At 43.2% G+C, this 14,356-nt stretch overlaps 1 protein-coding gene across 1 annotated transcript; it reads left to right on the top strand.

The window, feature by feature from the left end:
- The first annotated feature begins 329 nt into the window (after positions 1-329).
- GINS3 (GINS complex subunit 3) lies at positions 330-11,422 on the top strand. Its single transcript, XM_004264948.3, has 3 exons — positions 330-2,011; positions 9,069-9,302; positions 9,672-11,422. The coding sequence occupies exons 1-3, from the start codon at positions 1,826-1,828 to the stop codon at positions 9,900-9,902; spliced, it is 651 nt and encodes a 216-aa protein (XP_004264996.1). The 5' UTR covers positions 330-1,825; the 3' UTR covers positions 9,903-11,422.
- The last annotated feature ends 2,934 nt before the right edge of the window (positions 11,423-14,356 follow it).

The raw sequence follows: 14,356 nt of genomic DNA, 5'->3' as shown, positions 1-14,356 counted from the left end.
AAAAACCTGAGTCATCTCTGACCTTCTCTGTCCGTTCCTTCCTATATCCGACTGCTTGCCAGGTACTGCCCACGGAACAGCTTCCAGACCGACTTACCTGCATCTAATCTCTCCCTTCTTCACCCCACTGCCAGAATTCTCTTCTTAAAGCTCAGATATATGTTACTACTTGCTCAAGAACCTTACACTTTTTCTCCCATTTCCTATGGAATAGTCTAACTCCCTAGGATAGCACCCAAGGCTTTCCATAATGTGGCCCACTCCCCCACCGCTTCTGGTTTTGACGATGCCCAGGATTTAACTTATATTGGTCACTGAGTGATGACACAGAGTGGTCAGTGCCACTGAAAGAAGTTTTATTACTCCCAAGGGAAGGGGGCACATCATGCCATGCAGGGCCACACAGGGAAGTACCAGGGTCAGTCAGGAGGCACAAGGAGCAAGGGGAGAATATGGCCCAGAACCTTTACTGTGGTTTCTGTGGGAAGAAATGGGTGAGGCAGAGTAGGCAAGTCTGAACAAACCTAGGAGTGGATAGTTTGAATAAGGTTGGTCTCTTAGTTGTCCAGTTCTTGGCCCTGGGGTGATTTAGGGCAGGGGAAATATTGGCTTGGTATGTGGGAGTTAGATAAAGGAAGTGGTTGGGATGTGGGCTTTGGATCAGTTGCTTTGTACATGGCAGGCAGGTTCATAGGCAAGTTGTTTGTTACTCTAGGAATTAGTTCACCCTGGGAGGAACAGTTCCCTCGGGGCTGCAAGGCCCCAAGATGTCAAAGCATCATAAAATACACAACATAAAAAACATGGTTAACACACATTCCTTTCCTAGGAACCCTCTGCTCACAGCTCTAGTCGCCCCAGAAAATGTCCTTCTTTATGAAATAAGTTCTGTAGTGCCTCTCTCAACACTCTGCCACCACCCATGCCCCTGAGCCCCCAAGTCTGGTACCTGTAACATGACCCCTTCCCTGTCCCTGTGGCACTGACACAGGCACCCAATCTACAGAGTGGCTGGCCACCTATGACCAATGTGCCTGCCTCAAAGAGATGAACTGGGCCGATCAGATTTCCTCTCTTAAGGATTTAAAATAAAAGCCACAAAAGGAGATGGCCACTTGATGTTAAGGTGAACCGGGGGGGCCCTGAAGTAGACTCAGGGCCTTTGCAAGCCACGTGTGCTGTGCTCCACCCTTCCTGCCACTCTACACCTCCTCCAAAATACTACAAATAGTCCATAATAACTATCTGGAGCTAGTGCTAGAGTTTTGTTTTGTTTTGAATGTTTCTTTCAAGTACCAAGATTAACAGATATTCACAGAGATTGACAAACTGTAGTAAACAGGTCAGAACGGATCAAGCCTGGGAGAGAGGGTGCAATGATATCCTTTTTTAAGCCCCCAAACGTGTTGCAAAGTGTTTTAAATTTCATATAAACGTTTAAAGGACCACATAAAGACAATCCAGTGCAAATGCATCTTGCAGTTTCAAAGGCATTTCCAGCTGCTTTTTAAAGTTCTCACACTGGGCTACAGAGCTGCAAAAAATCTCCAGGCGGATCCACCTACTGCTCCCCCTCCCTTGGGTAGCGCTGAACCAAATCCGCAGACTTTGTCGATTGCTTCTGCCTGGGCAGATCCGCCTGGATCAACTGCTCTTGTCTGGCCCGTCCCCGGGCGCGGTAAAAGCGTTTGAATCCAGCCTGGTGGCCGCAGCGACATCCTCAACCCTCACAGTCCTGACCGGCCTCAGCCGCCTCCTCTTTCTTTTACATCCCTGACTCTCCCGAATCACCAAGAGTGGAAACGGAGAAGCTCAAGCCGCCGCCATGTCCGAGGCTTATTTCCGGGTGGAGTCGGGTGCGCTGGGGCCTGAGGAGAACTTTCTTTCCTTGGACGACATCCTGATGTCCCACGAGAAGCTCCCGGTGCGCACAGAGATCCTTATGCCGCGCCTCGGCACTTTCTTCCTAGACCGGAGCGGAGGGTCCGAGGCTGACAACGCAATCCCTCAGGTAAGCGATCCAGCCCGGAAAGACTACAACTCCCGATAGGCCTTGCGAGCTTGGGGGGGGGGGCGGCCCGCGTCGCTGGGCGCGCTGCCTCTGGGATCTGTAGTTTTACGGGGAGGCAGGGCCGTGAGTTAAGGAGTCTTGTCCGCTGGTCCCCCGCCGACCTAGCCTTCAACACCCCTACGGAAACTAAATTTATACTGGGTCGTCAGGCTCCCTGCAACACGGATTTCATTTTTGAAACTATCCATATTCAGCAATGTCTTTACACCCCTACGTGTGTTGATGCTTAAGGATTGGCGCCTACGGAATACTTGAGGACCAGGGTTCTGATCACTTTTGCCTTAGAACACAACAGTTTGGGGTTGTATAGAGTAGATGATGTCTGGGAACCGCAGATTGCTAGATTCATTCCTGCGTAATGAAGACGGTATCAGCAACCATTTCCTGAGGGCTTTAGTGTAGGCATGGATGGGGTGGGGGGAGTATACTTTTCCATCTATTACCCCTTTAGTCCTTCAACAACCCTATAGTTAGGTGTTGTTACATATAAGGAAATTGAAGCCCAGAAAGTTTGGGCCAGGGTCTCATTGTAAGGGATTCGAACCTAGGACTGCAGGACTTCAAATTCGAGTTTGTCCCAGGAACATGCCTTGTAATGGTTATTTTTGATTTCCTATTTAACCTAAGTTTTGTTTAGAAGGGTGCTTTTGTTTGGTCTGTTTTGAGTTAATTTTTATCAAAGTAAGGCATATGCAGAGTTTAAAAAGTTAAATGGTACCGAAAGATTTATAACAAAAAGTAGCAGGTTCTGCCTTGCTTCCCTCATGCCCCTTTCTATTTCCACAGGATCTGTCTACTTTTTTCACAGTTTCTTCAAAATTCACCTCCGTATTTCTAAGTAATGTTCTTACATTTATCTTGATTTTTTTTTTTTTTTGCGGTACGCGGGCCTCTCACCACTGTGGCCTCTCCCGCCGCGGAGCACAGGCTCCGGACGCGCAGGCTCAGCGGCCATGGCTCACGGGCCCAGCCGCTCCGCGGCATGTGGGATCCTCCCGGACATGGGCACGAACCCGTGTCCCCTGCATCGGCAGGCGGACCCCCAACCACTGCGCCACCAGGGAAGTCCCTTAAATTTATCTTGATTTTTAAAAAAAATTTAGACATTATTTATTGACTTTCCATTATAGTAGTTAAGGATTTAGTTCTGTTACACACTGATATACAGATCTATTGTCCATATTTTATTCATATTTCCTTCGTTTTTACTTAATGTCCTTTTTCTGTTCCAGGATCCCATCCAGGACACCACATTGCATTTAGTAATCATGTGTCCTTAGGCTCCTCTTGGCTTTGACAGTTTATCAGACTTTCCTTGTTTTTAATGGCCATGAATTTTGTGGAGTGCTGGCCAGGTATTTTGTTGAGAATGTTCCTCATTTGGGATTTGTCTGATGGTTTTCTTTATGATTAGACTGTGTTTGGAGGAGGAAGACCACAGAGGTAAAAGTGCCGTTTTTACCACATCGTATCAAGGGTACATGCCATCAGCATGACTTATGTTGATAGATACCTTGATCACTTGATCGAGGTGGGGTTTGTCAGGATTCTTCTCTGTAAAGTTACTCTTTTTTCCCACCTTTTTTCTCTCTGGAAGGAAGTCATTATGTGCAGCCATACTTAAGGAGTGGTGAGTTGTGCCCCACTTCTTTGAGGGCACAGTGTCTGCATAAATTATTTGGGATTCTTCTGCATGGGAGATTTGTGTCGGAAGGTTTTTAATGACATTTAATATCATTCATAGACACAGGACTATCAGATTTTCTTTTCTTGTTTTACTCTTGGTACCTTGTTTTTTTCCCCTAGGAATTTGACTATTTCATCTAAATTTTCAAATATAGTGTTATAATGTTCAAATATCCTTTTACTATCTTTTAAACATCTGTGCAATTATAGCTGTGTCCTGATTTTTATTCTTTTTAAAAAAAATAAATTTATTTATTTATTTTGGCAGTGTTGGGTTTTTGTTGCTGCGCGCCAGCTTTCTCTAGTTGTGGCGTGTGGAGGCTACTCTTCATTGCGGTGCGTGGGCTTCTTATTGCGGTGGCTTCTCTTGTTGAGGAGCACAGGCTCTAGGTGCGTAGGCTTCAGTGGTTGTGGTGTGCAGGCTCAGTAATTGTGGCATACGGGTTTAGCTGCTTCGCGGCATGTGGGATCTTACCGGACCAGGACTCGATCCCATGTCCCCCTGCATTGGCAGGCAGATTCTTAACCACTGTGCCACCAGGGAAGTCCCCTGATTTTTATTCTTGATATGGAGAAATTATGATGTCTTTCTTAATTAGTCTTACTAGGAGTTTATCACTTGTGTTAGTCTTTTCAAAGAACTAAGTAATGGCTCTGTCAACTTTCTCATTTGTACTTTTATTTTTAGGTCGTTAAATTCTTATCTTAATTGGTTCTTTCCTTCTACTTTCTTCAGACTTGATTTTCTTTGTTCTCTTCCACCCAGTCACATTTTGAGATGGGTACCTAGGCCATTGATTTTTCAGCTTTCCTTTTTACATTTTTAGCTGTGCATTTCCTCTAGCTTTAACTAGATTTCACAAGTTTTAATTTGATTTTCTGATTTCCATTGTGAATTCTTCTTTGACTCATGGATTATTTGTAAGACTGGTGCTTAGGTTCAAACATTTGGGGATTTTACTATGTACACTTTTGGGTTTTGATTTCTGGCTTAGTTACACAGTGGCAGAGAACATAGTCTGAATGATTTCAGTTTTTTGAAGGTTAACGCTTGCTTTAAACCCCAGCATAAGATCAATTTAACCCTTCTATATATGCTTGAAAAGCTCTATATTGTGAAGTAATGGTCTGCAATACATAATTTATATCTGTAAATTAGGTCAAGTTTGTTATTTGTTTTGTTGAGATCGTCTATATTCTTACAGTTTTTTTGTGTTTGCTACTTCTCATTTATCTAAAGAGAAATGTTAATGTCTCCCACAATGATTATAGGTTTGTCAGTTGCTCTTTTTAATTCTGTTAATTAAATAGTATTTATATTCTTCTTGTGGGTTTAATGACCCTTTTATTATTGTCACATGTCCCTCTATCTCTAGTAATGCTTCTTTCTTTTGATTACTGTTTGCATAACTTTTTTCCATCCTTCTATTTTCAACCTCTATATGTCTTTATATTTATATTTACGGTATGACTCTTTTAAGCGGCATATAGTTGGGGTTTTTTGGTTTGGTTTGACAATTTTTTTATTGGTATATTTAATGTATTTACATTTATTTAATTATTGATTTATTTGTGTTTATTTTTACCTTCCTACTATTTTCTTTGTGTTCCATCTGTTTTAGTTTCCTTTTTCTTTTTTGACTTCTTGTGTATTAATCAAATTTTTGTTATCCATTTTCCTTTTTATTATTTATTCTTCTGTTATTTTAGTGGCTACCTTAAATATTACACAATCATTTCTGACTACCAAAAATGTTATATGAATTACTACTTTCATCACTTCACAGTCAGTGCTAGAATCTAAGAACATTTTTTTTTCAGTACGCGGGCCTCTCACTGTTGTGGCCTCTCCCGTTGCGGAGCACAGGCTCCGGACGCACAGGCTCAGCGACCATGGCTCACAGGCCTAGCCGCTCCGCCGCATGTGGGATCCTCCCAGACCAGGGCATGAACCCGTGTCCCTGCATCGGCAGGCAGACTCTCAACCACTGTGCCACCAGGGAAGCCCTAAGAACATTTTAACTCCATTTTCTCCCTCCTTTCTTTTATGTTATTGTTGTATTGTAATTTGACTCGTTTTAAATCCTATAAAACATTATTGTCATTTATTGTTATTTTTATATTTACACACTTATTTACTCTTTCCATTACTCTTTTTTTTTTTTCCTTCCTACATTTCCATATTTCTTGCTGGGGTCATTTTCGTTCTCCCTTCTTGATTTCTTTACTCTGGGTCTTCTAGTGATAGATTCTCCATTTCTGTCTGTACAAGGGGTCCTAAAGACCAACGTTGGGTTCGATGATTCACTAAGAGGACCCACAGGACTCATCAGATAGTCATGCTTGTGTTTAAATTTTAATACAGTAAAAGGATAAGAGCAAAATCAGCAAAGGGAAAAGGTGCATGAGATGAAGTTTGCAGGAAACTAGACACGAGTTTCCAAGAGTCCTGTCCCAGTGGAGTCATGTAGGACACACTTAATTCCAAAATTGAACTGTGACAACATGTGTGAAATATTGTCTACCAGGGAAGCTCATTAGAGACTCAGTACCCAAGTTTTTACTGGGGGAAGTTTAATATAGGCACTCTCTACCTAGCACATACCAAGATTCCAGACTCCAAGAAGGAAAGCAGGGGTTCAGCATAAGCCACATTGTTTGTACAAACAGTGTAGGTGTGGGCTTCCCTAGTGGCGCAGTGGTTGAGAGTCCACCTGCCGATGCAGGGGACACGGATTCGTGCCCCGGTCCGGGAAGATCCCACGTGCCATGGAGCGGCTGGGCCCGTGAGCCATGGCCGCTGAGCCTGCGAGTCCGGAGCCTGTGCTCCGCAATGGGAGAGGCCACAACAGTGAGAGGCCTGTGTACTGCAAAAACAAAAACAAACAAAAAACAAAAGCAGTGTAGGCGTATTGAGGCACTCTTATCAGTCCCAGGAATGGTGGGAACTCTCCTGAAACCCAAATTCCCAGATACCAACCAAGGTCATCCTTACAAGCAGGCCTTTCTAAGGAGAGCAGTCTCAGGCTGCTGTGTTAACTTTTTAGTGCACACTTTCTGTCTGGAAATGCCTTTTTTTCACCTTTGCTTTTAAAGGATATTTTCACTCGGTATAGAATTTTAGTAAGCAGTTATTTTCTGCCAGCACTTTGTAGTCGGCTTTAACTCTTATTGTTTCTTCTTTAAAGGCAATATATTCCTCACCTCCACTAATAGCTGCTTTTGTCTCTGTCTTTGTTTTTCAGCAGTTTGAGTAAGATGTGCCTCGTTGAAGTCTTATTAATATTTATTCTTCTTGGTATTCATAATGTTCCTTGAATCTGTGATTTTATATTCCTTTTAATTTTGGAAAATTCGTGGCCATTATCTCCAGCTATTTCTTTTGCCTCAATCTATCCCTCCTCCCCTTCTGGGATTCAAATTACATGTATGTTAGACTTTTTTTTTTTTTTTTTTTTAAACCATATTCCATATGCCTCTTAGGCTCTTTTCTGTATTTTCTCTCCATGCTTTAGTCTGGTTATTTTCTACTGTTTTTTTTTCCAATTCATGATCCTCACTTCGTCTATGTTATATCTGGTAAAACTGTTAAATGTGACTTAATCGAGTGAGTTCTTAAGGTCAATGATTGCATTTTTCAGCTCTGGAATTTCCATGTGATTTTTTATTTATTTTAAAGTCAGAGCCTAATTACTGTTGATATTTAGTGCCAAATATTGGACTTTGCTTTCTTCTCTTCTTTCTTGGATCTTGACCCCTCATGTCCTGGCTGCTTGGGCAGCTTTGAACCAAATATTTTTCTCCCCAGTCCTGTGAGGTTTAACCAAAAGCTCTGCTCACCCACCCCTCAAAGCCACCCCCACCTTTAACAGCAATTCTCCTCTGTGAGAGTTTGTGCCTTTGTTGCCTCCTTAACCCAGTTATGCTTGCCTTCTTTTTTGGATGTTTCTCTTTAACTTCTTGCATTCAAGATTATGAAACTTTGCTGTGGGCCCTGCCCTCCCTTCTCCTCCTCCTGTTCACCCGGTGGTGTGTGGGTGAGGTGCGAGGGGGGACCCACAAATATATATCAGCCCAACAGCCCTAAGTCTTCTCCTTTATTATTAGGAAACAAAACAACACCAACAAAAAGTGTCATCATGAGTGTGAACAACACTGTCAGATGAGTTAGTTGAAGTTTTTTTTTGTACTTTGTCCTCAAATTTAATGGATTAATGTGTCTTGTATATATAAAAAGAAAACCTCTAAAAAAAATGTCAGAGAAAGGCAAATACTGTATGATTTTACTTATATGTGGAGTCTAAAAAACAAAACAGGTGAACAAACATAACAAAATGGAAACAGCCTCGCAGATACAGAGAACAAACCAGTAGATGGTTGTTAGAGGGGAGGGAGGGGCAGGAGGAGTGAAATAGGTGAGGGAGATTAAAAGGTACAAACTTAATTACAGAATAAATGAGGCACAGGGATAAAGTGTTTTTTTTTTTTAAAAAGTGGAGTCTATATGATCTTAATGGAGAACGTTTTCCAGATTCTCATTGGGATATTAAAATGCTGGCTGAATTTCTAGCTGTTTTATGTAGAGCTGATTGCTTCAATTTGTAGCTTCTGCAAATTTTTAACTGCCTGTTTTTAGGAGTATAAATGTTACTTTTTTGCAGACCTTTGAGGTAAAAACAGGCCCTTGCATATGCTATTCTTGTCTGTTCATTTTAATGTTTCTGCAGCTTGGACTGCAGAAACTGCTTGCATCGTGGCCACCTCATCTATTTACTAATTCTGTTAAGGCTTTAAAAAATAGAGACATTTACCTTTTCTGTCATCTTTAAAGCTGCGTATTGGGCTGGGGAGGGGCTGTAGCCTGAGCTCAGGCTGACTCTATTTTTCTTTATATTCCCCAGCACCTAGAGAGGTGCTTGGCACACAGTAGGTAGTCAGACAGTGCATATGTGGAATAGATGTTGAATCTTCAAAAAAAGTAGAAATGTTTACTATATCTCTGAAGTATCTGCAATCGGACAGTTTTTATTTATGTTAGTTAGAAAACTTTCCCTTTGTGCCACATTTTTGTTCTCGACTTTGTTTTTGGTATATAAATCCTTTTTCTCTCTCCTTTCCATCATGACATAAAACTTCAGCCCACACAGTTCATTTCTTCACGTCACAGCTATATCTTCTGTATTTGACAGTTATACCCCTAAAGAGAACAGGCGGTATTGATATTCCCTCAGGCCATGTGCATTTCCTTTTTGTCACACACATTTCCTACTATGTTACTTGTTTTTAAAACCTACAATCCTGTGCGATACAGGGCTCAAAGCTTGAACTCCCCTTGTGGCTGGCAAAAGGACTTTTTGACAACAAGCGCCGGATCCTTTCTGTGGAACTTCCCAAAATCTACCAGGAGGGTTGGAGGACCGTGTTCAGTGCAGATGCCAACGTGGTGGACCTCCACAAAATGGGACCACATTTCTACGGGTTCGGCTCCCAACTCCTGCATTTTGACAGTCCAGAGAACACAGACATCTCCCAGTCTCTCCTGCAGGCAAGTTATTGACGTGAAAACCTATGGCATTGCACATGTCTCAGGAGCCAGCCGTGGCAGCCACCAGATGTTACTCTTACCCGGGGAGTGTATGATTTATACAATCAGTTTCTTGTTATTCTGGGTCAGCCTACAATTAGACTGTGTTTGCTGATTATATACACATGTAAATATGGCTTGTCTGTCGCTCTTCATATTTGCTTGCTAAGAGTTGGGACCAACAGGAAGTCCTGGAAATAAGATACTTGATTACAGGTGGCAGAGGAGACGCAGACCTCCTTCTAAGTCCTAAACCATATTCTTGCCTTTCGTGCCATTTAAATGTTCAGGGATTAAAATGTATCTGATTTCTGTCTCTCGCTTCTTCAGACGTTTGTTGGACGTTTCCGCCGCATCATGGACTCCTCCCAGAATGCTTACAACGAAGACACTTCGGCGCTGGTAGCCAGGCTAGATGAGATGGAGAGAGGCTTGTTTCAAACAGGGCAGAAAGGACTGAATGACTTTCAGTATTGGGAGAAGGGGCAGGCCTCTCAGATCACAGCTTCCAACCTGGTTCAGAACTACACGAAGAGAAAATTCACTGACATGGAAGACTGAAGGCCAGAAGAACACAGAATTGCTCCCTGTAGACTTATCCCTCTGTGTGTCCTTGATAGGAGCCTAGTTGACCTTGTATAGGGCCAGAATCATGTCCCATCTTGTGACTTATTCCCAGCAGCACTGTCGGGAGTGCTACCATCTGGTGGGGAAACAACATGCTGGAGGATGTCCCTGGCCCTATAAGTCTTCCAGGACTATCCCACCTGCTGACCCACAGACCAGACCTACTTAGCCCAGGAACCCACAGCCAAGGAGAAACCAAAGTCCTTCATAAATAAGGATCATGAATGCATATATCGCAATAGAGTTGGAACTGGGATTCCTCGTGCCTGGGAGTTTGGACAGCCTTAGATATCCAGTTTCACTAGCTCCAAAGGACAGGTACAAATGGGCCTTCCTAACCTGTTCACAAAATGTCCTCTTGAGCTTAATTGCCTCATCTTCCTCATGGTTGCACAAAGGACAGTACCCCCAGGATGCTGGCTCTACTTGTAACTATCTCCTGCCACCTGCCTATGGGGAGTTACCCAGTTTCAAAAAACAGTTGCCAAGAATAAGGAAGGAGGGCTTCCCTGGTGGCGCAGTGGCTGAGAGTCCGCCTGCCGATGCAGGGGACGTGAGTTATGCCCTGATCTGGGAAGATCCCACATGCCGCGGAGCGGCTAGGCCTGTGAGCCATGGCCACTGAGCCTGCGCGTCCGGAGCCTGTGCTCTGCAGCGGGAGAGGCCACAACAGTGAGAGGCCCGCATACCGCAAAAAAAAAAAAAAAAAAAAAGAATAAGGAAGGAAAATGGAAAGCCCCGTGAGTGGCAAGGCTTTTACTAAAGAGAAGACATTGCTTTCCTCTTCTGTGAGGAGGGCTTCATGAACTGGACTTCACGCCTAGGCGGAAATGGTTAAACTGAGCTTGTTTTTGCCTCTAGATCTTTAGAGCCCCCGCACAGTTATTCCATGCTCTCCCTAGGAAAGCTGTCAGGGAGTTGTTTGGAATCACAAAGTAGTTGTTAAAGGGTGTTAACCAGCCCTTATTACATTGAAATCAGGGCTTCAGGGTTGCTGGTTATGAAGAGCCCTGTTTGAGAAGCTTAGCATGGCAGATGTGAGTGGGCAAGAGACCTCGGTCATGGTTTTTTACTCTTCAGTAAGTTTTGCAATATTATTATATAACAGATTCCTGACCAGTTACTGAGACTCTGTTTAAGCAACCACAAAACTCTTTCCCTGGAGATCAAGGAGGAAACCTCAGGCAGAGTAGGAAACAGCATCCCTGGGACCCACTGGACTTTTTGAAGGGCAGTTACCACCACACCATGGGTCCCCTTCCAACTTCCCACAACTAGTGAAAATTGCCTTTGTCACTGGAAATTACAGTGGGATTTGGGTCTCCAGATTGTACAGATGTCTTGATGCAAACTTAGAATGTCAGAAATATTTTTTAAATGCCTGTTTTAAGATGGAACCGATGTTTTTATAATTTGATTTTGGTGCTAAATGAATGATCCACTTTGCACATGAATACATTCTGTACATGTACTATTTCTGTAACTCGAGTACTACAGATGATCAGGCAAAGCTAACAGAAAATTTTGTCTTTGATAGTATTTGACAATAATGCCCCAATAAATCCATGTTTTAGCAACTGCTCTTTTGTTTGCACAATACTCATAAATATGGGGGACATTCTCCATAGGGATGAGCTGTGTCCTTGAAAAGGGGGACTTCCATTGCTGTCACAGCATTTACATGTAGTCAGGGGCCCAGAGATAATTCATAGTCAGTGAGAAAAACATATTTTTTAATTTTTGGATTCACAGACAGCTTTGTTTTTAAAGTCAATCCTAAGGCTGCTGCCGGTTTTTTTTCTTATTAAAAAAAATTTGGCTCAGAGGCACATACCAAGAATATGTGGGTATGCACGTGTAGAATTTATTCCATTTTAAATTTTGAACAAATTATATTACAGGGAGCTTCCGAAGCCCATCTCCAATTACAGATTTGCCTTCGAGGCTGTCTGTTACTAACCCTCTCCCCAGCAACCTTCCCCCAAATCAGTCTCTTGGTCCCTTCAAAGAAGTGAATTTTTCAAAATAAGTCAACAAATTGGCTCAGCTACCATATCACTCTTAAAAACAAGGGGGAATGTGTGCTCTTCCCCCTTAAAGGCTCTGTTCCCAGGTAACTCTGGTCTTAATTACATACAAAAGACCTCACTGTCTTCAGGCTTTTTCCCTGTGGTACAAGTTGGGCTGCCGAGAGGAAGGGCCAAGGCTTTGCTTTCCCAGGTCATTTCCTCCCACTCTCCTGACCTCTGCGTTTTGGATGGCTCCATGGTCAGTCCTCGGATCTCTTCTAGCCATTCTGACTCCCACCAGTGTCGAGTTTTAAATACCACCATCTATACATTGATGACTCCCAAATTCCATCTCCAGCCAGACCTCCCTTCAACTCCAGACTTGCAGCCAGCCACCTGCTTGACATTCCACTTCAACATCTGACCCCACAGGGCTGAAACTGAGGCCCTAATCTTACTCTCACAGTCTCCTCCTGTCATCTTTCTCATCTCTGTTTTTGACAACTACATCCTTCCCTACTGCTCAGGACAGAAACGTAGGAGTCCTCCTTGGCCGTCTTTCTCATATCTTTTGGGTCAACCTTCAAGTCATTGGCAGAACCTGCCTGCCTCTTGCCCACCTCCGCTCCTGTCCGGGATGGTTGAGGTCACCTCCCAGCTCCTTCCCTGCATTCATTCACCCTTCCCCGCCTTTAGACTCTTCTCACCAGAGCGGCCACAGTGGTCTTGTTCAAAAATAAATCAGATCTTATTACTTCTCTGCTTAAAACCCTCCCTTGTCAGAAAAAGGCCCCTCTGCCATACCAGCACCATTTGTTAAAAAGTCCATCCTTACCCCAGTGATTTGGTATTGAATTTTCTTACTGCTTCCACAGCAGAAGTAATTTGTTCCTTATTTTAAGCAAAAATTTCACCTTCTGCCTAAGAGATTTCTGAACATTTTATAGAGCTTGTTAATCTCTGAGCACCTCTGGACCTGAGAAGTTTCTGGATTGCTGTGTCTGAGGTAGTGAAATTAGAATGCAGAATTATTGAGCAGCTCACTCAAGTTCATACAGAAGTCAAGTCCTGTTCTGAGTCTTTCTGTTCCACCAGCCTTCAAGAAATTCCAGGAGAGCTTTTCATCTTTACACCATCTGGGACAATAGTGTTTAAGTGAAAATATAATATTTTACACTGATCTTGGCAAAAGAAAATAATTGCAGAGGCCGTACGTACATTTCTGAAAGTAGGTATCTATGTGTTCAAGAGAAAAATCTATACTTGAAGTAACTTGTGGCACAAAATATAGGATAGATGCTTAAACTATAAGAACTATAAGATGCTTAAACCAAGAACCTTAATTTCAACAGTCCTTATCTAATATAGGTAAAATGAAAATCTTAATATTGATTACACATAGAAACATTTATTTATTTATTTTTACATCTTTATTGGAGTATAATTGCTTTACAATGGTGTGTTAGTTTCTGCTTTATAACAAAGTGAATCAGTTATACATATACATATGTTCCCATATCCCGTCCCTCTTGTGTCTCCCTCCCTCCCACCCTCCGTATCCCACCCTTTCAGGTGGTCACAAAGCCCCGAGCTGCCCTCCCTGTGCTATGCGGCTGCCTCCCACTAGCTATCTGTCTTACGCTTGGTAGTGTATATATGTCCATGCCACTCTCTCGCCTCGTCACAGCTTACCCTTCCCCCTCCCCATATCCTCAAGTCCATTCTCTAGTAGGTCTGTGTCTTTATTTCTGTCTTACCATAGAAACAATTTTTAAAAGACAACTAAATGCCCTGAACCTAAAGAAAAGTGCCTAAAATTTGGAATTCTCTCGCTAACTCTTGATAGTGGCATTTTGAATGAACAATAAATCTCCCGTCATTAATGAATAGTGAATAAAATGTATAGTGAATCAAGGGCAAGTCTGAGGAAATACAAAGTTACCCTCTTCCGAGAGCGAATGATTAACACATGTGACAGGCCCAGCGTGCTTTTGTTTGAGATCGTTCTGTTGATTTTTCCAGGCTTCTGCCTTTCTGCCTCGCTAATCAAAGGAGACACAGTACAATCAGACACAGTCAGACGCGGCTTGCTTTCCAAGCAGCCTTCCTCTAGGACCCGAGACAAGCATTCTCCTTCCTGGGTGTGCTCTCCTGTTGCCTGCGTTGTGGTCTAAAGCAGCGGTCCCCAACCTTTTTGGCACCAGAGACCGGTTTCACGGAAGACCATTTTTCCACAGACGGGGTGGGGGTAGGGTTGCAGGCGGTAATGCGAGCGATGGGTAGCAGCTGTAAATACAGATGAAGCTTCGCTCTCTTGCCCGCCGCTCACCTCCTGCTGTGCGGCCCGCTTCCTAACAGGACCAGTACCGGTCTGCCCAG

The sequence above is a fragment of the Orcinus orca genome, chromosome 20 (assembly GCF_937001465.1).
Source record: "Orcinus orca chromosome 20, mOrcOrc1.1, whole genome shotgun sequence".
In the NCBI taxonomy this organism is placed as follows: domain Eukaryota; kingdom Metazoa; phylum Chordata; class Mammalia; order Artiodactyla; family Delphinidae; genus Orcinus; species Orcinus orca.
Note: the sequence above shows the minus strand (reverse complement) of the source record. Positions and strands in the feature narration are given on the sequence as shown.

Coding starts and splice junctions, on each gene's coding strand:
- GINS3 (XM_004264948.3), top strand. CDS start 1,826: ATGTCCGAGGCTTATTTCCGGGTGGAGTCGGGTGCGCTGGGGCCTGAG. Junction 2,012..9,068: donor CTGACAACGCAATCCCTCAG/GTAAGCGATCCA, acceptor TGTGCGATACAG/GGCTCAAAGCTTGAACTCCC. Junction 9,303..9,671: donor TCTCCCAGTCTCTCCTGCAG/GCAAGTTATTGA, acceptor TCGCTTCTTCAG/ACGTTTGTTGGACGTTTCCG.